The 25,365-nt window shown below is 37.8% G+C and overlaps 1 protein-coding gene across 13 annotated transcripts in view; it reads right to left on the bottom strand.

The window, feature by feature from the left end:
* Positions 1 to 22,537, bottom strand: part of EMSY (EMSY transcriptional repressor, BRCA2 interacting) — an 82,167-nt gene extending 59,630 nt beyond the window's left edge. For 4 of the 13 annotated variants that reach the window (XM_029208247.1, XM_029208246.1, XM_029208245.1 and 1 more), the window contains exons 1-8: positions 22,434 to 22,529; positions 20,613 to 20,721; positions 15,243 to 15,342; positions 13,678 to 13,752; positions 12,297 to 12,338; positions 8,639 to 8,814; positions 6,866 to 7,018; positions 4,656 to 4,915 (exon numbers count right to left, since the gene is read on the bottom strand). In XM_029208247.1, the coding sequence (XP_029064080.1) occupies positions 4,656 to 4,915; positions 6,866 to 7,018; positions 8,639 to 8,814; positions 12,297 to 12,338; positions 13,678 to 13,752; positions 15,243 to 15,342; positions 20,613 to 20,682 (876 nt within the window). In that variant the 5' untranslated portion in view covers positions 20,683 to 20,721; positions 22,434 to 22,529. Of the gene's footprint in view, positions 1 to 4,655; positions 4,916 to 6,865; positions 7,019 to 8,638; positions 8,815 to 12,296; positions 12,339 to 13,677; positions 13,753 to 15,242; positions 15,343 to 20,612; positions 20,722 to 22,433 lie in introns of all 13 variants that reach the window. The other 9 variants (XM_029208235.1, XM_029208237.1, XM_029208240.1 and 6 more) reach the window with 7 other exon arrangements.
* Between the last annotated feature and the right edge of the window lie 2,828 nt (positions 22,538 to 25,365).

Raw genomic sequence — 25,365 nt, forward strand, 5'->3', positions numbered from 1 at the left:
GAATCAAGTCCACAAATTCATAAGTAATTATACTTAATGTAAAAGTAACTTTAACTAAAGTAATTTCCTAAGTTGACTTCCATATGATTTGTGAGAAATCCAAGGTGAATGTATAATGGCAACAGCCTTACAGAGATTTCAAAAAAAATCCAATTATCCAGCAAAAGGAAAACAAAACACATACAAAAAATCCCAAAGAATATCTATTAGTCCTACCCACACTCAGTTTGTCCAAGAAATAACAAAAGTAATGGCACTGAGTACACATGAAGTAAGAGTACAGTTTTACATCTAGAACATAATAGATACTTAGCAAATATTTGTGGAATGAATGAGTCTTTTTTTTTTTTTTTTTTTTGCGGTATGCGGGCCTCTCACTGTTGTGGCCTCTCCCGTTGCAGAGCACAGGCTCCGGACGCGCAGGCTCAGCGGCCATGGCTCACGGGCCCAGCCGCTCCGCGGCATGTGGGATCTTCCTGGACCGGGGCACGAACCTGTGTCCCCTGCATCGGCAGGCGGACTCTCAACCACTGCGCCACCAAGGAAGCCCTGAATGAGTCTTATTTTTAATTTAATTTGTTTTAAATGTTTATTTTTTAAACACAGTAGGACAAATCTAAGGTTCTGAGCCTGGAATCTCATGGTATGACTCATGTATGACTTTGGAGATAAATATGTCCTCTTATGAGCATTACAAGTCTGACAATCTCAACCATCCACTCTCAACTGACAATTCAGAAGAAAAGAAAAAATTAAAATATGGTAACGTCAGTGAATCAAAAAAAAAAAAAGTTCACCAATTTCACTTACAGGTGAGCCCCCATCTACTACAAGTATTTTTACATAGGTCAACTAAAAAGATTGGAAAGTTAATAATGTTAGGTGACATTTACTGAACACTCATCATAAGCACTATGTTAAGCACTTTCCATGAATCATCTCATTTAATTATCTAGTAAGCACTATTATTATCTTTGTTTTACAAGGAAGCTGAGGCTCAAGAGAGGTGGAGAGCCAGTACTGGAACCAGATATACTTATTCATTTATTCATTCATTCATTCAACAAATATTAGTCAACACCTATTGCATGTCAGGCACTGTTCTAAACACTACGGAATAGTAATGAATAAGACAAAGTCCCTACCTTCAGTAACTTATACTCTATGGGAGAAATAGGAAATAAATAAATATAATGTCAACTAGTTATAAGCAAAACAGAATAAGGAAATAAAAGGACATGGATTTGAGATGGGTGCTAGTTTAGCTATAACTTTGCTGCATTATTTTCTCAAATATCAAATTAAAAGAGAAGATGAGAAGGGGGAGAAGAGAGAAGAATTACTGATAAAATAGATCCAGCAAAGAAGGTAGTAAAAAATTACAAAACTAGATTAAAAAATTCTTAGAGTACAGCAGGCTGAAGACACCTAATATACAGCTTGCCCAGAAAGCAATATTATAATAATATATAAAAATTGATATTCAGAAAGATTACCTTGGAGTCATTAAATACAAAAATTATGTTCAGTGTAACATTTAAGAAATCACCAAAAATAGTCAATTTCTATATATTAAGGGGTAAGCTTCAGTGAACTGATAAATTCATTATTTGGAACAGCACATTCTCAACACTGCAATTAATTTTTTTTTTTTAAGTTCACTGACTTCACTTATAGGTTTACCCCTTCTATTAAAATATTTTTATATAGGTCTACCAAAGAAGACTGGAAAGTTCATAAAGTTAGGTAACACTGCTTTCCATAAAATACCTGCAAGGGAAGGGACCTAACATTTTCTGAGTACATACATTATGCTGTACTTTAAAATACCCAATCCCATTTAATCCTCACGACAGCCTTATAAAATTGGCATTATTCTCATCTCACAGATGGGTAAACAGATTTAGAAAGACTAATTTATCTCAGGTCATACTGGAAGACCTGGGGTTCTAATCCAGGCCTCTTTGACTACAAAAATTCTTACTTGATTTTAACACTAAACTATAATGCCTCATCCTAAGACTGAAGCTAGAATTATATGACACAGATCAACTCACTGTCATTTCTAGTTTGTTAAGAAAATTATAATTTTTATATATTATATAATGACATATTTCCAAGAAACTCAAGGAGTTTCTTTAAATGAAAATTATCATGAACCTGAAGATTTAAAAGTAGGAAAGACCGTCTATTGAAAACAAGAATTCATCTCTACTCCTTCCCCAAAATCCCTCTAAAACAGTATGAAGGGATTTTTTAGAAGAGGTACATAAACCCATGAGGTCAAAATGGAAAGGAGACAATAGCTATCAACTTCTGGAAAGTGGAAAACAAACAGACAAGTAGTAACTGATCAAGCATACTCAAGAAAGTGGAAACCTAAGACAGCAAACAGAAGAAAAAACAAGACAGCTTTCAGAGAACCACAGAAAGACTCAGTAATTTGAGAACACCAGATACTTCTGAAGTGGGGATAAAAGTGGGACTAAAAAGTTGTAAATTAGTTGAAAATCTGTTTAAGCAGCATTAAGATCCCCAGCTATCCTCCCTTATCCTCAAGGAAGACTTAAAACTTATTCTCTTGAGGGAGAGATTGAATCCAAAAGAATCTGATGATACCAGGCAGAGGCAGGTAGGTGCTATGCTGAAAACAGAGAGGTTAGGTAAAGTCTATATACTGAATGATGAGACTATCCAGCCCACTCCCTGCCTTTACTCCCAAAATACTAGCAGACAGGCTTACTACTGTAGGCAAAAGACTGGAAGATTCTTCTCTGAGGAAACTGTCCAGTCCATGAAAAAGCCCTAATGAGAATGACAACTGGTGGAGGTAAAGGGGTGGCGGGTGTTCATCAACAAAACAGCCCAGCTAGCTCAACCTACAATGAAAGTCACCAGCCAGCATGTCCCACCCTACACACGGAGCCTTCTGTCAGCTTTTAGTGTCCGTTTCCACAACCAGCATTTAAGGAAACTGAAATGGAAGAGATCAAAATGAAAAGGTAAAAGAAATTTACAGGTAAGAGAGAAAACATGAAAGAAGAAAACATCAAAAAAATTATCATGAATATCATCAGAAAAGAGAACATAGTGACTATGAAAGAGCAGGATGCTATTTTAAAAAAAAAGAAAGAAAGAAACTTTCAGAAAACCAGACAGAGTTACTAGAAATTTAAAATAGGATAGCAAAAATGAAAAATTCCAGAGAAGTAATGAAGGATAAAGTTAAAAGATAAAGAAAATAATACTTACAGAGCATTTACTATGTGCTAGGCTCTGTTCTACTGGTTTGTATTTATTATCTCATTTATTTACACCCCAAAACCCTATAAAATAGATATATTATTTTCCCTATTTTACAAGAGAAAAACTTAGGTCTAGAGTTTAGTTTTCCCAAAGTCATATAGCTAGTAAGTAGCATAAAATGGGATTCAAATTCAGGAAGTCTATACTATACTACAGTAGAAAAAGCAAACAAATGGAAATTGGGGGTGAGAAAGACTGAAAAATTAAAGGATCAATCTAGGCATTCAACATCCAGAATAACAGGTGATCCAAAAAGAGAGGACAGAGAAAAATCAAAGAAATAATTCAAGAAATTTCCCAGAATGGAAGGATATGAGTGTCTAGAATAACAGGGGCCACTGAGTATGTAACCCAATGGATAAAATAAAGACCCACACCAAGGAAAATTACCTTGAACTTTCAGAACTCTGACTTTTTCCAAGAGAAAAAGAGGATCTGGAATTAGAATGGCATTACTGGGCTTCTCAAAAGCAATACTGGAAGCCAACAGCCCATGAAGCAATATCTTCAAAATTCTCAAGGAAAATGACTTCTCACCTAGAATACTTACCTAGTTAAACTTACATCAAAACAGTAGGAGGGTAGAATAAAGAAATTTTCAGTCTACCATGCAAGGTCTTAAAAACTTTACTTTCCATCCCACCCATATACCAAGAAGCTACTGGAAGATATGCTCCAGTAAATCAGTAAATAAACCAAGAAAGAGGAAGATCAGAATGATAGTGAAGGGAGATCTCGGACACAGAGGTATATAACAAGCCTAGGGTACCATCAGCATCCAGATCAGTGTGGCAAGTAGAGGGCTCTAATAACAAAATTGACAGAATACTGATGATTTGAACATACTGAGAGAAGAGTTTAGAAATGAATTAATGATATCATTTAAGAATTAAAAAGAAGATAACAATTATTCACTTAATCATATCCTTCCTTTCGTCTATGAAACACCTAACTCTGACAACTTCATTACTCTGGCAATATAAGAACTAAGTTCCTAAAGGTAAAGTTATCCAAATACAGGCTGAAAGAATCCTTTACATTTTAATTTTTTTCCCAAATGGAATCACAGTGGTAAAATATAATGAAAGTCTTAGAAGATCTGCTAGCTGTGTCATATTAGGCAAGTCATTTGGCATCTCTGAGCCTCATATACAAAAATATATACAAAAAGTGAAATAATAATACCTAACCCAAAGCTTTATGTGCAGAATTAAAGAAAGAGATGTGAACATTCCCACCATAATGCCAAGCACATAGTAAGCACTCAGTGCATGTTTGTTAAATCTGAATCATATTGACTGAAAGAGATAAAAACAGCAATTGGCAGACAGACTCCCTCCAACACGTACCTTCTGTGTTGTTGTGTTTGTTGTCTGTGTTGATGGTTTGGTGAAGGTTATTTTCACAGGAGACATGTGGGGTGGTAAGGAGTTGGCAATGCTCTGCATGATGTTGCTCATCTTAGGACTGCCACTCACAGGTACAGTGATCGTCTTTGAGACTGGAACAACAGCCTTTGGAACTTCCTTTAGGACAACGGGGGAGGAGCTAGAAGAGTTTGTTCGCCTTCGTTTTCTGGGTTTTTCATCTTCATCTGAACAGCTAACACCTGTAAGGCAGTGACAATATTGCTACATTTATAGCAATATAACCTTGTATTTTATACTTTATTTTTAAATCATTGCATCATCAGTCATCCTTGACCTCTCCCTTTGCCTCATGCCCAATCAGACAGTAAGTTCTATCAATCCTCCCTCAGGGAAGCTGTCTCTGAATGCCTTTCCTTTTTTCTTTAACCCTATGGCCATGTCAGGCCTTCTTATCTCCTGCCTGTATTTTAGCGACAACCTCCTAAAAGGTGTAGGTGCTTCTAATCTCTCCACTTCCATTCTACCCTTCATCCTACTACCAGCTATAAAAATCTCACACATCTAATAAAGCCAATGCCCTGCCTCAAATCCTTTAGTAGTTTTTATCTCCCTACAAGATGAGGCACAAAAATCATTTCTTTATCATTCAAGGTCCCATATCTTTCTAAGAACACAATACCCTATTCCACCCACCTTATAATCCTGGCACACTAAACTGCTCACCATTCCCCAAAGCCACCTTATCACATGTTCTATCCATCTGGAGTCTCTATATACTACTGTTCTTTGGGGAACACCACATGCATTCAATGACCTCTTCATCATCCAGCAATCATCATCCTGCAAGCCATCTCCTCGGTGAAGCTTTCCCTTACTCCTCTAAGCAAAGCGAATTCATGTCTCCTCTGAGCTTAGAAAGCACTTTGTACATTCTCTTCTGTATCACTTACCCCATGGTAATGTGGCTGTCAGTCTGCACATCTCCTGTTATTAAGGGGCTCCCAAAGGACAACGACTAAGTCTTATCGGTTTGTTTCCCTGGTATAGTGTCTTGCACATATGAAGTTAGGTGAATGAATAATTATATCTCAAACTAATGTTGCCTGTGTGACTTCTGAGAATGAAACAATAAACTTCCTGTTACTTCAAACTATATATTGTGTGAAATGGTTTCTTCATGTCTGGGATTCACTTTCAACATTTAAAAAAACAATTAAAAAATAGACCTCTATGGTTATTTTAAAAGATCATCTTGGCTAAATCCACAGAAATCTGATATAAACTTAATATTCCCAGATTCTTAGTTTTTTCTTAATGCACTAAAGCCTCAACTGTTTTTGTACTTTTTAAAAAAAATCAAGTGAGAAACATAAAACCTTGCAATATACATAGGAAATCTCTATAAAGCAGACATTTAAAAAAGCATACAGCATGACTCATGGAATTGGTAATAAAACATAACTCCTTATACCCTCAATTTTTAAACCCTAAGCAAGACTGAAAATGACCTAAAATCATTTGTCTAAAACAGCTAAGTCCACCTCTAAAAGCTACAAAGAAATCAAGTTTATAACTATACTGAGAAAAATGAAAGTCAAATATTAATGATCTCCAGTTGATACCAAAAGCAAATCAATACTGACATAACAGACATTTAAAAAAAAAATGAACTGGACATTAAACTGCTTCACAGCGTAGAATCAAAGGGGTTAAAAATTGCAAATAAATTTCAAAAAATTACAGTCAACTAGAAATATGAAAGGACTCTCTAGAATGCTTCACTGAATTTAACAGTTGAATGATATGGTACATAAATAATTTTTTAAAACACTACAAAGATTACATTATAGGAGTAAACACTACATAAATGACATAAGCACATTCCTTTAGTTTCTATTCACATTTCTATTCCATGAAAACCAAAACAAGTGAATCTTAGAGTATAGCACTGTTCAAGGCAGATTCCCCACAGAAAACAAAAAAGAAGTAATTTCTCAACCCCCAGAACTGATTAAAAAGCAATATATACCTAGTTACATGTAAAGAAAGGAATTCTTTACAACCTTCAAAAACTAACCACTGCTAATAGCCAGTGGACCAATGAATTAATCAGGAAGGCAGATCTAATCAGAGCCTATGCTGCAGCTTTTAGTCAAGATGGCCCTGATAACACTGAGAGTATCACTTACTTTTGACATAAACAGTACTTCCACTTGGCAAGACAACTACATTGGAGGCAGGACTGGCAGGTCTCGGAGACTTAACCGTTGCTATGCTGCCACTTGGAACAGGGGTAGAGGTTGGGGTTGACGTGGTACTTGTGTAGGAATAGCAAACCACTACTGAAGGAACGATAAAAAAGTCTGCTGTTAACTTTCACCAAAACTGTCCATGCATACAGTAAAATTATTTTTTTTTCTGCAGGCCAATTTTAACACTTTTATATAATTAGAAGTTAGAGGCCAGTACTAGGTTAAAACGTATTAATAAGCTTTCCTGAAAATCATCACTTAACTAGGTTTCCCCCAAGTATTTCGCAGCTGTCTACAGGTGACACTGACAATGGAGAAGAGCACAGTTACAAAGAAACCAAGTTTAAAACTGAGAAAAATGAAAATCATTTTTCCTTCATGGCAGGAGTTGGACAAAAAGCATATACTTGTATTCTTTTTTAATACTAATAGCAGCATCAGTGATGGAGTGATGGATAATTTTTCCCTAACCATAGCAATTTCCAACTTGGCTCCTGGAGAGAAACAAGGTAAGTTTCTTTTATCATAAACAACTCACTAGTCACTTGCCATCTAAGCAGTGCAATAATAACTAAGGTAATGACAACATCATATTTCAATTTATTGAATAACAACAACAACAAGCAGGAGTAGCTCATAGGCACTATTTACTGAGTACCATACATTATGCTAAATCCTTTCCATATATTATCACTAATTCTCACAACACTACATCCTCATTTTAAAGATGAGGAACCCAAGGCTCACAGAAGCTAAAAAGACTTGCTGGAGGTCACAAAGCAAAGAAATGGCAAACTAGGATTCAAACATAGATTAGACTATTGAAAATTCTATAGTCTTTCCAGTGAACCAGAGAGGTGGTAAACAGAAAAGACAAAAGTTGGAAGAAAAGAAAGATAGCTCTCCTGCAACAAAGAAAACAGGAACTCAGTGGAGGCCAAGTTTGCACACTGATAACTGTCTCTCCCTAAATATAGCTTCCTTCCGTGTAAAACAGAGTCTGGCACGTATGAAAGGAATGTCTCATTCTGCTCCACAACCCATTGCTAGTCAAGAAAAGACAATTCTGCAAAGTAATCTGACAATTGCATTATTTTCAGGGTCATTTTCATGTAACACCAAACTAAGCTACCGAAGTCAACCCAAACATGCGCTCTCAAATTTAATATTACTCTTGGTGACTTCAGGAGACTCCAAGGATTTTTAAAGCATGTATCAATTATTAGATTAAATAACAATAAGAAAGCCATCCCCATCGGCCATGTAACCCCTAACAGATTCAGCACATTGACTGGAACAGAGAAGCAGCATATACCACTGATTCCAGAAGACAAAAACAGAGCTTTATTTTCTAAAGTATCAGTTCAGCATCTTTCTTCAGCAGATAAATGACTTCTATCATCTTATTAATTTTCCATGTCACCTGTTAAGGCCTCTTATCCACTTCTAACAAGACACGCTCATATCAAAAATTAATTCCAAGAAGGCTTTTCGCAATTTTGTGATTAATATAATTCACACTTTGAACAAAAGGGATATTTAATTTTGGCTGAGACTAAAAACTTGGCAGCTTCTCGTTTCAGAACAAGTGTTGCTCATTATGTTTCACAACTTTTAAACACTGGACAAAAACAGATGAAAAATAAGACAACTTTTCTTGAAGAATCTGAGAAAAGTCATTTCTACACACAGAACTATTTCTCTACTCACCTTCCTTGCTTCCTGTTTCTGCAGGCACTGGAAGAGATGCATTGTGCTGGATAGCTGCATTGGCAACAGCATTAGCTGTTACAGTGAAGGCAGTTTGGGGAACCAGCCGAGGCATCAGGGGTACCAATCGACGGCCTTCAATGGACCATTCTGAAGAGCTATTAGGTCCAGACATACTAAACAAAAAAGAAAACACTGCTACAAGAGTTCTCAATTGCTAAAAATGAAGCAAATATATACACTCAAATATAACTTTTTAAATTATAAAAAGTGCCCTGAGTGAACAGGAGAGGCTTTATTTTAAGCAAGCAAGATCAAAATTATGAATAATAATCAGGATTCAAGGAATTTCACACACACTTAGATTTTTACACATTTTATTCCATAATCTGAATCTTATAATGAACATAATTGAAACTATGAAAAACTGTCCCATGCCTTTTAAATAAATAAACGTTATTTTCATTAGTTTAAATCTGGTATTGCTAATGAAAACTAGTATTTCTACTAACTTTTAGAACTTAATGTTATAATTAAGCTAAAAAGGTAAAAAGTACTCATTATTTCAAAAATCAGATTTTCCTGAATAATTAAGGATGGAATTCATTGAACTTTTGTAAAATTATCCTAACTGCCTGCATGGCCAGAGGTTCTAAGGCTTTCAAACAAGGGAAACTGAGGCAGTAAACGAGGGAGACTAGGTACTGGGGGATAGAAGGGAGCTGTATATATCACCGCATGTGTCACTGACAATGTGTTATATTACTATCCTTCCTGTTAAAAAAAGTATACTAGATGTGAGGACACTGCAAGAAACCTGCCACTACTTTAATTTTACTTATTTATACCATTCTTCACTCTAAGGAATGTTTGAGGCAATTGAACTCTACCCCTAAGCAGACATTATTATCAGTTTTACTCAATTTCTTAAGCAAATTTTATCCTAGGAATCCAAACAGAGGTTGAAATATGAAAAGACAGTTGTTCACTTCCCTTGGCTTGGCTCCACAAAAGGTAGTGGTATCATTTTTCCTGACTAATGGTTAGTGTCGAGGTTTAAAATTCACCCAGAATCAATCAATCAATCAACCTCTTCACTAAGTCAGAAGTATTTCTGCACCTTTTTCAAAACCAAAGATTCTACAACCCAACCTAGAGTTTAAGATTCTGTAGGTCCACTGATTCTTCAAATTTAGATAGAGTACACAAAAGCCCTTGTTAGTGGATAGTGGAATAATGATGATGATGGTAATGATGATAATTAACATCAATTAGCACTTAGTATACGTGAGGCATTGTTCTAAACATTTTACATGTATTAACTCATACAATTCTTTCAATCTTATGAAATTGGTAATATTATTATCTCCATTTTTAAGATGGGAAAACTGAATTACCAAGAGGTTAAATAACTTGCTTATGGTCACACAGCTACTAAATGTCTCCTTCAACAAGCATACATCATGCTACTGAAAACAACTGCCACATCACAAGTGGAAGGTATAAAAATTTTCAAATGTGTTTTGTCTAACTTTTGCCTTTGAATTATACTAAGTGGGCACTGCTGTCTAATCACTAGTAACTTTCACTGAATGGAACAAATAAATTACTTTACAACTTGAGAAGAATTTACACTCAGTCAAGAAAGGAATTTCTAGGAGTTGATGAATTCAATTGAGTTACAGTGGGAAATCTGCAAATTCCTTCATGGTATAACATAGTCCTACCTAAGACATGGGAAAGAGGGATTCTTAAGACCCCAATAACCCTCACAAATTTGTTATCACATAATCTCCAATTGATGCTAGTTCTGAAACAAAATTCATACAAACAAGAAAGAGAGACAGAAACAGACCTATTGCTAATTGTCAAAGGAAAAAATTCTAAAAGGTATTCAGCATTTTCTTGGCTTACTCCTATTTTGCTATCATTTTATTAGAATATCACTACTAAATTTGCTTGGTGAGAGTTTACCATACAAATAAAGTGATGTCTACACTTACCTGGTACATTGTTAAATGGTGGCAGAAATTATGGAAGATTAATAATTTAAAATACATGAATATATATGCTATTGAAAGGACAGAATTTGCAGTGCAAAAGATACAACTGCAACTTTTAGAAAGATCTATAAATCTTCCAAATTTCTACTCAGGCAGACATGCTCAAAATTTTTTTAAGTGAATGAAAAATTAAACATCATGTTAGAATTAGATCAAAATTCCTATTTTGCTTACTAATGAGGGTGTATATATGCATTAGTTGCACAAATCATCTAGACAGAATTTTACAGGTTTCTGTAAACATCTTATTCCAGGGCTTTCCTGAGATTCCTAAGTTTCAAAGAACTCCTCTCTATTTATACTAAATATAGCAAGGGAGGGTGGAAACCTGGCTCCAGCCCCTTTTCTGAGAAGTCTAACAAGATACTAGTGGAACTACCTTGGCCCTCTCATCCTTTGGTATGCAGCGCACCAGCATGAAATCCTCATCCTCACATAGAAACTCAAACAGTATCCCATGAATGTCTGGCTGATGGAAAAGGAGTTAAGAGAATAGTAATTCTGGATAGCCACTTTATTTAGATACAATGCTGGCAAGAGTGGCCCAATTAAAAACTGTGAAGCCCCTTGACATTCCAGGCTTTAATACTATAATATTCTGACATGTTTCAAAACTGAATTAGAGTATCAAACTTAATAAATGGTCTCGTGCCAAATAATAAACACGTGTTATGGTTCAAGCAAGGCTTTTCTTTGATCCCAGACACTCCACTCCTTTTGTTTCCATCTCCTTTGTGCTCAACCTTCTTGGCTTTCTCTTTACCTTTCAACCACATTCCTTCTGGCCTAAGCTGCTGTTTTGAGTGGGGGAGGGAAGGGAGAGGAGAAAGGGAATGCAGTCAGTTCAGATGCATTCCTCCTTGGCTCAAGTTACTTTTTTCAGGCTCAGAGTTTGAAGCCCTCCTATAGATAATCTTTAGCACTAGGTTCTGTTACTACTTCTGAGGGAAAGAGGGCAGAGGAGACGGACAGAATGAGGGATCTATGTCTTCCTCACCATTCCCCACTCATTGACCCTTGGGCTCAACAAGTAAATATGACGTCTGGTCGAACTAAAACCACAATATAAAATATTAAAACAGGAGTATAGAAAGACCTAAGTAGCTTAAAATTATACACTGAAGTAAACGGTTTTCAAAAAATTAAATTTATGTGTTAAAGAACTCAGAAAAGAGAGAAAAAAAGAGGAAACAGGTAGATAGAAGCCAACTCTCAATTATCCATGCTAACAGAGAGAGGAGGGAAAGGGAGAGGTCAAACAGATCAAAGAAACTGACATATTATCCAAAAATACTTTGGCAAATACTTGTAAGTTCTTCCATCAAACCTCTCCCAGGACAACTAACAAGTAGTAAAATGAGTAATTAAAAATTTCACCTCCTCTCCCTTCCCACCCTCTGACTAGAGGTACTTTCAAGCAGCAAAATAGCTAAAGGGTGGGCAGTATTAGGAAGGAAGGGGAGGAGGGGAAGAGAAGTAAAAGCAAGGGGCACGGTTAATTCATAAATGGAATATGTGCCCCTGAATAATTGAGAGCTTCAATTTTGAAATAAATAAAAGAAAAAGCCTGAAATAATAATAACCTATTTGCATACCTGTAACTTGGTCTTTCACCCAAATATAAGGATAAATTCATTCTTTAAAGGGGAAAAAAGGAAAAGGAGACTAAATAAGTGTTATCTTTAAGTATGAAACTGATGCATCAACTTACAACTAATTGCCCCACAATACTGTTCCAATGCTTTTAAGGTACTAATTTTGTCTCTAAGTGCCTCTGAATGCAAACTATTATTTACTTCTTTATTACCTAGCACATAAGTTTCCTATTACAAGTTCTCAAATTAGAATCTAGGCTCAGTTACTATTTTTAGAGTATCCCAATTTAAAAGTTTAAAGCATTTAAAGAAGGAACACAATATGTGAATGTTTTAGCCATGTTGGCTTAACAAGTAAATACCTAATGATGCTAGAGGAAAATTTTCAAATTTCTACAGTGCATACATACCAACCACTGAAAAATCTCCAAATTCAAACAGCTTAACTTTCAAACTACACAGTTAAAAAGGTAGCACCCCATTTTATCAGTCAAGTAAAATCAGTAACATTAAAGCACCACATGAAGCTAATGGATCTTCAGGGTCAATACAATACTGCCAATTGGATTAAAAGCATTATTTATTACATTATGGAAACGTACTGAATTTTTTCCTTTAGTTTTATTTCACATTAAAACATAAAAATAAAAAACAGATGAATATTCTATAACATACCTTATTTTATAAAATGTTCCTACCATCTTGCATTAACATTTAAAGGATAATTTCTGTTCTTTTCTGTTTTTCAGGAGGCACTGTCTCCATACATACTCTGTTAATGCTCAGTCTGTCTTCCACCACCCTCCACCCCATCTATCAAATAGTTATAATGATCTGAAAACAGTTTGATAAGAATCCTTTACAATTTTATTTTTTTGGCTTTTCAAAGTAAATTAAGGTATACTGTAGTCATATTTCTTAAAAGCAGAACATATATTTTACAATCTTTTTGCTGAATCTCAAAATACATGAAATATTAGTCAGTTATCAAAAAATTTATAATGCCTATTTATAAAGCAATATACATATCAAATACTATTACAAAGTAACTCTAAGGGGCTGTCAAATTTGGGGAGCACACTACTTTCTTATTGAACTTTGCTTCGAGTAAAGGAATCATCTGCTAAACTGTGGAGGCCTTTAGTTATACAGAGATTACATTGCAACAGGATTTGACCTGAGTACTTAAAGCTTGCCTAACCAAATGCAAAAACATAACCAATTGAATAAATAGTCAACACAGCTATGGTCAGGATCCCTGAGTACAGAGATATTACTATCAAGATAAAAGACTCAGGAATCTGCTACACAATAGGAAGACTTTCAAAACTAAGGTATACTACGTCATGAAAAATCAGGGGTGGTATGACTAATGGCTTACTTATGTGCAATTGTTGTTAACCGTTCATCGTTTACTGCTCTCCGAACTTCAGCACGGTGGCGCTCTGTTGAGATGCTATGAAAAAAAATAGCCATTATAGAACTCTGCCAAGCAGGCAGCTCTTTTCTATACTTTTATTAATGTTTAAGTCAACATTTTGCTTGTGGGGGGGGGCAAAATTGATTTGTAAAAAGATATAGACAGGGGCCTAATATATATCTTCAAATGCTTTAATTAAAGTCATAGAAAAGGATTCAGAATGATTCTGTGTAACTGCAGAGAGAATTAGTTACAAATTAGAAATCACAGGAAGACAAATTCAGCTTGATATCAAGTCATTACGTCCAAAACTCAGAAATATCAGACCATGTTCAAGATTAGCAGAGGTTCCTGTTATCTAAATGTAAAAAGCCACTGAATGACCCCTAATCATGGTTACTGAGAAGAGGATTTTGGCACTTGGAAGAAAGTCTTCTAAAGTCCTTTCTAAAGCTTAAGAGTCTATAATTTTATGTTTAGTGAATATAATAAAGAAATGAAAGTGGCAAGATAATGTTTCCTGTAGCTATATGCTATGAAACTTGACACTAGGATATTACTCCTTTATTACTCAACACTTGAGCTGTGTGTCTTCTACATTGTATCATGTTACCACTATAGTAAAAATGTACTTATGTTGATCCTGATTAAATACATGTAAAGTTAAATCTAAACAACTGAAAAAAGGCTATACCCATTCCATTCATAAATACTCAATAAAATGAATAGCACCCTTAAAAGTGTAATCTTTATTGCTAAGTTAAATCTATACCACGGACTAAAATATTTAAGGGGCTGGAAAGCAGAAATTTATGAGGCAATATAAACAACAAACAAAAAATATAAATTGTTAAGTATGGAGGCAATAAGACTGACGATTTGGCTTAATAACAGCCCTATTTTAATGTTAATTAAATGCAGGAAAAAAAATCTCTTCCCTATTTTCACTTAAAAAAAGAATAGGACAAAATGGTCTTAAATGTAGAAAGGAAACTTCAGTTAAAACAGAACTGAATTTACTGAGAAAGCTCAAGATGTTAAGAATGGATCAAGGCAAAGTATCAAAGAATCCCTTTCACCAGAACTTTTTTAATGAATTTTTTTAACACTAGTGGGAAGCTGAAGGGATAAACTATCCCTAAGGCTATGACTATTAATCACCACCCATTTCTATAAATTAAGACAACAACTTCCTAGTGTCTCCTTCTACCCCCTAACAAATGCCACTGGGCCACTCTAGATCTTCCTATCCAGTCGCTGCCAGCTCTTCTTTCCTTCACCCAGGTCAAAAATACCTCCCTTTTCCAAGCGGCCCAAACCTAAGATAACCTGCCTACCTTTCCTGATTAGATTACATAATAAATGGTAAATTACAAAATTTTCTGTAACAAAGCACACAACTGGGATGGGATCTCTAAACACCAACAACTTGACACCTCTGTCTTCACCTTAAGAGTGAAAAGTATTGAAACACCTCAAAATGAAATTTCTAGACTCATCTCTCACAAACTTTTATGATAATTTACCTAAGAACTTTTGAGAGTTCTCCAAGAAGATCTTTCTTTTCCTTGGTGAGATCTCCCTGTGCCCGAAGTGCACTGATAACTCCAGCATATGCCTCCAATTCTAGAAGAAGAAAATTATTTTAACAAGATAGGCCATCAATATTTAAGTACTATGGCTACATAGAGTGAAACTTCAGGGCAGGAAACCTAAAAATCAATATGCAAATATTTCATTAATGTCCTCTCAAAAATTTTATCTAAAACCATAGGTTAAAATGTGGCTTTTATAATCTTATTTTCTTTTTGACTGCCTCACAGAAGTCATGTATATAAAAAGTTTAGGTAGAAAAATCTAATGGTAAATATTTCGTCTTATGCATCATCCTGAAGAACATTCAACTCAGATGCTACCAACACCTGGGAACAGGTTCCAAGTGATATAATAAGGCTGATGAGAGAAGTTTTTAGCATTATTGATAGGTACCTTTACTGGCCAAACTTTGAAATAATTCCTTAGGCTTGCCTAAGAATTTGACCTATATTCTATCTGTGAATAGTGTGCAAGTGAAAAACTACTGGATCAAGAGTCAAATGACCAGATTCTGGCTCCAGCACTGACACTAGTTGTGTGACCTTGGACAAGTCCTTTCTCATCTCTGATCCTCAGTTTCTTTATCTAGAAGACACTTTGAAGGTACCTTCCATTTCTATGATCCTCTGCATCTATAAAAACCACCAGCAAAATGACTAAGGCAGATTAGCACACATGAATTGCTCTTACAGCAATCAGGACATAATACACTGAACCCTAATACCAGACAGTTTCATTTCACTAACTTTCCACAGCAACAACTGTTATTTAGTGAAACTGTCAGTCCCTAGTAGTGGTTAAAATATAAAACCAAAAAGCCCTCAATGGCTCCCAATGAACCATGCCTGCCTCTCAGTGTACTTCCTCGTGTACTACCTTCCAATAGTCCCTCCCACACTGACTCTGGGCTTGGCATGTGACTTGATTTGGCCAATGGAACATCAGCATACATGATGCAAATAGCAGCCTTGGACACAGGACCTTGCTCTCTTGTAAGCTTGAGATCACCAAGCTATGAAGAAGCGCAGGATGAAAGGTCACATGGAGAGAGAGGCCCAGCCACCTCAGCTGAGCCCAATTAACCAGCTAAGCTACCAGCTGAATAGAGCCACATGAGAGAGCTCAGGCAAGACAAGTAACCCACAGAATCATGAGAAATAATAAAATAGTTGTTTCAAACCATTAACACTATGAGACAAGTATACCTGAGCAAAACAAAATGATGAGAAATAAGTGTCCAGACTACAGTTATCTTCTTACTCAATTCAAGTTGCTACCGTATTTGCCAACGCCTTACATACAACAGATACTGAATATTAGCCAAATAATTAAGGCATGCATACCTGCATCCAAGGTACTACACCAACAATAAAACAGCAGCCTCATTCAGTTCATATTATTCACAGTTCTATCAAAAGAAAATACTTTATATAGAAGAGTGAGCTTAAATAGAAATGTCTGGTCCAACTGAGTTATCCCATGTGTAAACATCCTGCATGTTCAATCTAGGCTGGATATTACGTAGATGTTTCATGTGGTCTCTCTGGAAGGCCAAACTCTGCTTCTCTGGAGTAGTGAAGGAAATACTTTGTTCCAGGAAACATATATTTCAGCTTTTATCAGGACCTAAAGTAGAGTTCAGAAAGACACTGGGGATAACTAAGAAACCACTGTATCTAAATGTTTATGCGCCATTTATGGAATATTTTATTCAACAAATCAGTATTGAGTCCTATTATATATACCAGATAGTATGCTAAATCCTGCCCTTAAGAAGTTAACTCTAGAATAAAGCTACAGTGAAACAAGTCACCAGACAATTCTGATACAGTTTACAATACAGTGGTAAAGGCACAGAAGAAAAACACATCATCTAGTCTGGAAGCATAAGCTTTAATCAGAAAGAGAACTGTGCTCTAGGCAGGCAGTGGGGGAAATGCAAATGTGCAAAAGGAACAGAGAGAGTAAAAGAGCATATAATGTTTCACAGAGACATTAAACTTCCAGTAATAGTCAGTGACTATTTTGAGAGTTTTACACTAGGGAAAGTAAAAATATGTCCATACTTGGTTAGTTGCTAATTCAAACCAAACTACTAATTGAACACTACTATTACAAGGTACCATGGAGAATCTTTATATGAACAAAACAAAGTCCTTATCCTCAAGGTGATTAAAATCCAACAAGGATAAAAATGGAAAAACTGTTTGGGGCCAGACTAAGAAAAGCCACCATTTCCAGTCTAAAAAGTTTTTGATAGAACTCAGTGATTGATTAAATGTGGAAGGAATGGCAGAAGGAAAAGAATCAGGTTTTTCAGTTTCCAAGATATTTAGTAGAATGGCAATACCATAAAAAGAAACGGAGAGGTCAGAGAGAGGAAGTGGTTTGAGGAAAAACCTCACTTTTGGCCTGTGGAATTTATGATGATCAAAATTTCACTATTTCACAATATTTCAAAAAAAGTGAAATTAACTGAAGAAAGACAAAGATTCTTGACATCTCAAGTCTCATTCCAAGTCCAACTAAAAAGTCATGAACAAAAGAGGTGGCAACCTCACACAAAACTGTAACTCAGAACACAGTTCTCATAGCTACACAGTCCAATGCATACCTCCCCCCTTCATTCAATGAGAAACTCACTCATTGTAAAGAACTTTTACTAGCTTCCCAACCTCATTCACATTTGTGGATTTCATTTGATGAGAATCCTAAGATTCTGACAAATATCAAACTCAGTTGAATTTCTGGTATTATTTTTGGTACCATTCTATTACAGTGTTAACTCTAATGACACGTAAGTATAACAAAATAACACACGAAAAAACACAGGAAACAAAAGATTTGCCAAACTATATTTATAAAGCCCTCAACCCGTTCCATTTAAAAAAACCAGCCATTCAATTATACTATAGTTCATAAAGCCTCATGTAAGAGTTACAGTTCAGGAATGGTCATAAAAAAATAGGGCAGGGGAGAGGCAGGATAGAAGGAAGGAAGCATTTATCTATCACTGGTATGTTCAGTGTGTCATAAAGAAATTCTCTATCTCAATTTCTCTACATTTAAGTAAAATGTAATGTTCAGCATCTGATGTTAAAATAATTTATAACATTTTTAAAAAGAATTGTTTTAAAACGAATTCTTTTTTTTTTTTTTTTTTTTGCGGTACGCGGGCCTCTTACTCTTGTGGCCTCTCCCGTTGCGGAGCACAGGCTCCGGACGCGCAGGCTCAGCGGCCATGGCTCACGGGCCCAGCCGCTCTGCAGCATGTGGGATCTTCCCGGACCGGGGCACGAACCCGTGTCCCCTGCATCGGCAGGCGGACTCTCAACCACTGCGCCGCCAGGGAAGCCCCTTAAAGCTAATTCTTAAAATATTTTAAGCTAATTTTTAAATGCAGTACCTTCTCTAAACTTCGGACCTAGAGCTTGTGTTTGAAAGCTATTCAAAGGTTTCACTGTTATGATAATGAGCCAACGGGTGGGGAGGAAGTCTTTCCGCAAATCACTCTCAAGGCTCACCTCCCAAAAGAAGGGTCATTGAAGATGATGCTACCCTCTAGGAAGGCTGTTTTCTTTTGTATAGAAGCAGCTCTTCAGCAATATTACCCACACAACTCTGACTAAAATTAAGGATAAATTTAGACTTAAAGGTTACAATTTTTATATTCAAACATAATCTCTTGATTCAAGGTCCCAAAAGCCCAGAAACTCTAATGCAATCAACTTCAGTTGTGATCTGCAATTATTTCAGCTATGAAATAAATAAAAATCCAACTTTATAACTGGTAGCTAGCAAGTTAGAGCAATTGCATATAAATGTGTAGAAAATCACCCTCGAATTACTAAAAGTTTGGATATAAGGTTAAAAAAAAAAAAAGGAATAACTGACCCCCCAAAAAACCAACCCACCCCAAAACAAAACAAAAAGCCTCTCTAGAGGTGCCAAAATACAATGCTAATAAGTAGTTTAAAATATAGAAATCCTCATAGTGGCCTAAGGGGAAATAAAAAGGGCAAAGGTTATTAGCAGGCAGGGCCATATTTGCTATGATTCAGATTTATGCATAGGAATTCCCAACAAAGATTTCCTTTGAAGAAAAGATTCACCTGCAAATAAATAAATGTCTGAAAGCAGCTGCTTTAAAACGCTATATACTCATATGTCAGGCACTGTGATAGGCCCTTTTTATATACACTTAATCCACTTAAACTTATGAGGCAGATATTATTGTCCTTCATTTACAAAAGTGTCAATAAATTTAGGGAGATGAAACAACTTGTCCTTGGATCATGTCGGTCATTAGTAACAGGACCAAGACCCCAGGTCTATCTGAATTCAAGGTCCACACTTTCCCTTTCAAAGTCATAGATATCTAAATAATTCCTATCCACTGCCAAAACACCTAATATTCTTTTTCAAATTACTTTTTCATTTACTGAGTCCCTACTATGTGCTGGCCTGAGACTATAGTGGTAAATAAGACAAAAAGGTTCCTTCTTGGACCTTACAGTCTAAGGCTGCATTTCTCAACCAAGGATACTCATGTAAACCACAGAATAAAGAAAATGATTTGAATAACTCTTTTTTTCTCAATTTTCCCAAGGATAATACATACCATTCTAGATGCATGATGAAAAGTTAGTTCATTACATACAATGGATAACTTAGCATTAGGGCTTAATTCTCTCCCTAAATGCTAGTTGAGAAAGGCTGCTCTAAAGGAAAAGAAGCACTAAATAATTCATTACAGGCATAAATGGTGTTTTATTACTGAAAGTAAAATATAATTTGTTAAAGTCAGCATAGCTTACATTAACTTAGAATTCAGAAACAGTATGTAATTCACACATACATTCATGAAGGTTAAAAGTATGTTAACATGAGACTGGAATCCTATTCCCTGGGTTGAAATTCTGACCCCATGACTTACTATCAGCATTACTTCGGGTTCTAAGCTTCAGGTCTGTCATCTGTAAAATGGGGACAAAAGAAGAAACATACCTATCTTTTTGGTTTGAATGAGGATTAAATGAGATGCTGAATGTAAAGGACTCAGAATAGCCCAGTAGCCCTGAAGAACTTTTAGCTGCTATTATTATTAATATGATTCATGCATCTACTGTGTACAAAGCACTATACAAAGCAGTAGGGAAATAACAGAGTAAGACAAGAACTATACCTCCAAAGAATTTCTAACCATCATGAAATATGATGTCCATGCAAACAGCCATGACCCAAACAGAAAGGGAAAAGGATCACAGGGAGGCATGAAACATCAAAAATGAAAATCATACCCAATTTTCGAAGAATCCTTTTGCATTCATCCCTGCTGAGATCCAAAAGCGTTGGCCACACAACAGGCATTGCTGCTTCTTTTTGGTAGCCCCAAAGAGCTTGTCTTCCCTACCAAAACAAAAACCAAAAACTCAAATTACGAAAGTACATTCAAAAGCCCGCTCACGTGGAGATCCACACGCTAAGAAGCAAAACCAGTAAAAATATCTCACAATCCTATTTCACCTCCATGCTTTCCAACTTCTGACAAATGAAGAATTTAACCACATGGGAGCTTACTATTCCAGCCTATCATAGTAGAAAGAGCATAGGCGTTGGACACATATAGGTTCTAATTCAATCTTTCAACTTACTGGCTGTGTGATCCTGGGTAGATTGGCCTATCTGAACATAAACTTTACACATCTGTGAAACAGAGATTTTATCAATCAGTTTGTTATGAGGATTAAGTAACAGTGTATGTGAAGTTCTTATCCTAGTGGCTGACACATTATTTCATAAACAGGTGCCACTACCTGTGTAACCTTGGGCAAGTCACTTGACTTCTGCCGGCTTTCTCATTATGAGCTACATGAAATAAAATACGTAAAGTTCCTAGCACGTTAAGTGGGTCAATGGAACTTAATATAGTACTTTCTCCTCGAGTCTTAACAATGAAACATGAATTTACACCCAGCAGTCCTCAAAAAAACATTTACCAAAAGTTTAGATGTCAGGAACTTGGTACTGGGAATTCCCTGGTCTAGAGAAAAAGACAACAGCGCTGGGCCCTTGCACTATACCTGCTTAGCACACAGCAGATCCGCTGTAAATATCTGTTAAATAAACAGATGAATGACTGAGAAGAGCAAGTAATATGAATGAATGAATGAATGAGCGAGTGAATGTATGAATAAGCGAGCTCAGTGTCTCGTCTAGGAGTCAGGCATCGACCCGTAATAACTGCTATCTCCCGTTCCAAGAGCTGGGACTGCTAACTCCAACTCCACGCCATAAGTTGAACCCCCTCCCCCTACTTCCCATAGTCCTCTCATCTAAGAACCAACCCAGAGCAAGGAGAGCTGGAGTGCGCGCCCCAGCCGGCAGAATGACATAAAGAAAAGGGGTGGGGAGGAAAAAGGGGCAGAGCCAAAGGAATCCGCTCCCTCCACAAGCCAGTCCCCGCCTCCCGACAGGATCTTGGAGGCGGCCGGTGGCCGCCGGAATCAAGCACCACGTCACAGCATCCCGACGCGTCCCCGCCGGCGGACCCCATTGCGGGGCCGCATCGCACTGGAAACCTGGGCAGAGGTTGCCGGAGCCCGCTCCGAGAACCGGAATCCTGTCTAATCCTTCCCCCACTCAAGTGTCAAGGAGGCAAGCCCGCCCCGCCCCCTCCCCAAACACGCACTCTCTCGCAGCACCACAACAAGAGCAGCCCGCCCACCCTCCTCACCGGTGCCGCTCAGCGCTCACCCCAATGTCAAGCTCACGACCCAAGCCCTCTCAGGACCAGTAGTCGGAGTCAGAGGCTCCGGCAGGCATCAGCGCTTCTCTCCCTCCTCAGCGGAGAGGACAACGGAGAGAAAGAGTAGACGCTCGGACAGCCAGGCAGACGACCGAGACTCACTGGGAGGCCCCCAGAGCTGGACCCCAGCAATCTCAGCACCAGGCCTGCCAGAGTCCCCCTCAGCCCACCTCGGGAGCCCCACGATCCCGTTAGGAGACAACGGAGGATGGGGTTGGGCGCCCCAAGCCGGGCTCCCAATGCTTGGCCCGGCGCTCTTCCAGACTGGCTATCCTGCCAGTTCTTCCCAGCACCCTGTCTAAGAATCACCCACCTGCCCGGCCTTTCTGGGCTCATCTAAAAGGCTCCTCCGCCAAGACTAGGGGACACCAGGAATTGGGTTTGTTTGCTGTGCCTCAGAAGGGGCAAGATGGCGACAGGTATCAAGGCGCAGGCGCAGCCGCGCGCTGCCAGTCGGGAGGTGTAGTTCGCCTTTCCCGCCTTTCGGAGAACGGACACCAGAAGGCCTCCATTCTTCTGTCCCTCTTTTCCTGCACGTTTTGAAAGGAAAGGAGAGACATCGCGAGGGGTGCTGGGAGTTGTGGTCCGAACCCAAACTCCCTCCTCTTTCGCTCTTGGTGTGCACGCGCAAGGAAGGCTGGGATTGTAGTTTCCTTGGCTTATCCTCCACACCCTCCTCTCCGGCTTCGCGCGCCTCGCCTCTGCCTGCAGCCTCCCAGCCAATGGGCTGCGCTCTCCGCTACGTGCGGCGTCACACGTAGTGGTCAAGATGGCGTTGGTAGCTGGAGCTGAAGGTTCCCCGCGACCTTTATTCTAGGGGGGGTGAGGGACGGTGGGAAAGCACGTTAGTCCCTGAAGCGCCGTTGAGGATTAGGATCGGATTCCTCAAGAGTCTTGGGAGCAATTATCAGCGGCCTCCAGCCCCGTCGAGGAGAGAGAATACACGCTACGACACCTGACACAGTGGACATCGCAGTTGCGCGTACCCGATCTGGGGGTTGCGGAGTTGCAAGTAGAGAAGAGGAACCCGAGCGTTCTCGACTTTGGGTTTCTCCGCGTGTGAAGTAGGAATGATAGTGTCAAAGGCAAGAAGGAGAAGGGGTTTATTTGAGGCCCTGCGACGTGGTAGGTTCGCCCTTCAGCCTTTGTTCGTGTTTAATCACAAAACAGTTGTGTGAAGAGGGTATTGTTGCCCCTGTTTTACGGATGAGAAAAGGGGCCCAATATACAAATAATCGCGGCCATAAGATCGAAGCCAGTAACTGCTACTGTTGAAGATCCAATCAAGTTTTGTGATTGCTCTCCCTTTTAAATTTTGTACTTTGGGAGACATCGGATATGGTAAAAATACTTAAATGGAAAGGAGTTTTTAATGTGCTTTATGATATTAACAAAGTTTTATTATAAAATGTTAGGTTAATATTACCCTATAGGGATGTTGTGATACACAAAGTAGAGAAAAGTTATTTGTAAATTTTGGACCACTATACAAACGTGTGAGACTGTTCATGTTCTTGAATCTCCATTGTAGGTTAGGTTAGGAAGAAAAAATAACGGCATTTGTGTACTATTTGCCCATTAGCTAAAAATCCTCTCTGAGGCCCAGGAAAATTATTGTTGAAACCCAAGTCTGCCCTTTCAGAAAGTCAGGAAGTGGGACAAATAGTCTCCCGGCTTTCCCACCACTCCCTCCCTGATCTTCCAATGCATTCTTTTCCATCTATTTCCTACTGAATTGAGGTACCACCGCTTTCTGGCCAGATACTTAACTCTTGGAAAGATAATAAATGAAACTTTAATAGAAGATTTTGTAGTTGAACATATATTTTTTGATTTGAGTATCTTAGTGAGGCAGGTATAATTAAGATTACCCCCTACTAGGAGTGAGAAAAACAGATATTCAAGAACTCACCCAATTGAAGGGAGTTGGGCTTTATAACTCCGGATCTTCGACTGGAATTCACCCAAATCCTATAGATTTGGCTGAATTCTCTTCTTGCAGTCCCCCGAATATCTTATAGTCCTTCCGCTTATGCTTGGCCTTGGTAGGTGCCAAGTACTGTTCTAAGCATTTAAAATATTTATTCCATCCTTAAAACAACTTTATGAGGTAGAAACTATTATCTAATTACAAATGAGGAAACTGAGGCATAGGAAGGAGGTGAAATAGCTTGCCTAAAGTTACACATTATAAGTAAATGGTGGTTATACTCCAATAAAGATGTTTAAATAAGTAAATAAATAAGTAAGTGGTGGGACTTCCCTGGTGATCCAGTGGTTAAGACTCCTCACTTCCGCTGCAGGGGGCATGGGTTCCATCCCTGGTCGAGAAACCAAGATCCGCCATGCTGCAGTGGCACGACCAAATAATAATAATAATGATAATAAGTAAATGGTAAAGCCAGGATTTAAACCTAAGCAGCTTGGCTGCAGTGTGTGCTCTGGACTAGTGGTTCTTAAATTTCAATGTTCAAAGAATCACCTGAGTATCTTGTTAAAATACAAATTTTAATTGAGTAGGTCTGGGTAGCGCCTAAGAGCCTATATTTCTAACAAGCTCTCAACTGCTGATGCTCTGGCATCAACTGCTACCTCTGATCTACCACACATCCTCCCTTTCCTTGGAACCATATTTGTCTTTTGCAGCAAGAAACTGCCTTCCCTATGCTGTCGGTTACTGCTCCATATTCCCAAATGTTCCCAACATTGAATTCTCTTCTTTAAGAATCAGACTCAAACTTTACCCTCAAGAATATTGTCCTGCCCCTGCCTTTCTCTCTAGAATGAGACAGGCATTCTTGCCTCTGCTCCTACACCACTTATTATACATTTTGTTACAGAACTCAGAACACTGAGTTATGGTCATTTGTTTGAAAATATTTCTGACCAGGCAGTGAGCTCTTTAAGGAGGCACAAGAGTCTGTACACTCTTGTGCCTAGCACATAAGAATAATAGCTAATACTTATCGACGGCTTTCTCTGTTCCAGATGCTGTTACACACCTAATAAACTTGTTTAATCTCCACAGTAGCCTTATGAGATATATTATTACCCCCATTTTATGGATGAAGAAACTAAGGCACAGAGATTTCAAGTAGTTTGCCCAGTGTAACAAGCTAGTAAGTAGCAGAGCCATGAATTCAAGTGAAGGCACTTTGACTCCAGGAAATATGTGGTAAATAAAGTAAGAACCACTCTCCTCTATCTCTGGTCTGAGAAAATGCATTGGAATACAGTACCTATCT

The sequence above is a fragment of the Monodon monoceros genome, unplaced genomic scaffold (assembly GCF_005190385.1).
Source record: "Monodon monoceros isolate NGI ecotype Baffin Bay Population unplaced genomic scaffold, NGI_Narwhal_1 Super_Scaffold_7, whole genome shotgun sequence".
NCBI classification, from domain to species: Eukaryota; Metazoa; Chordata; class Mammalia; order Artiodactyla; family Monodontidae; genus Monodon; species Monodon monoceros.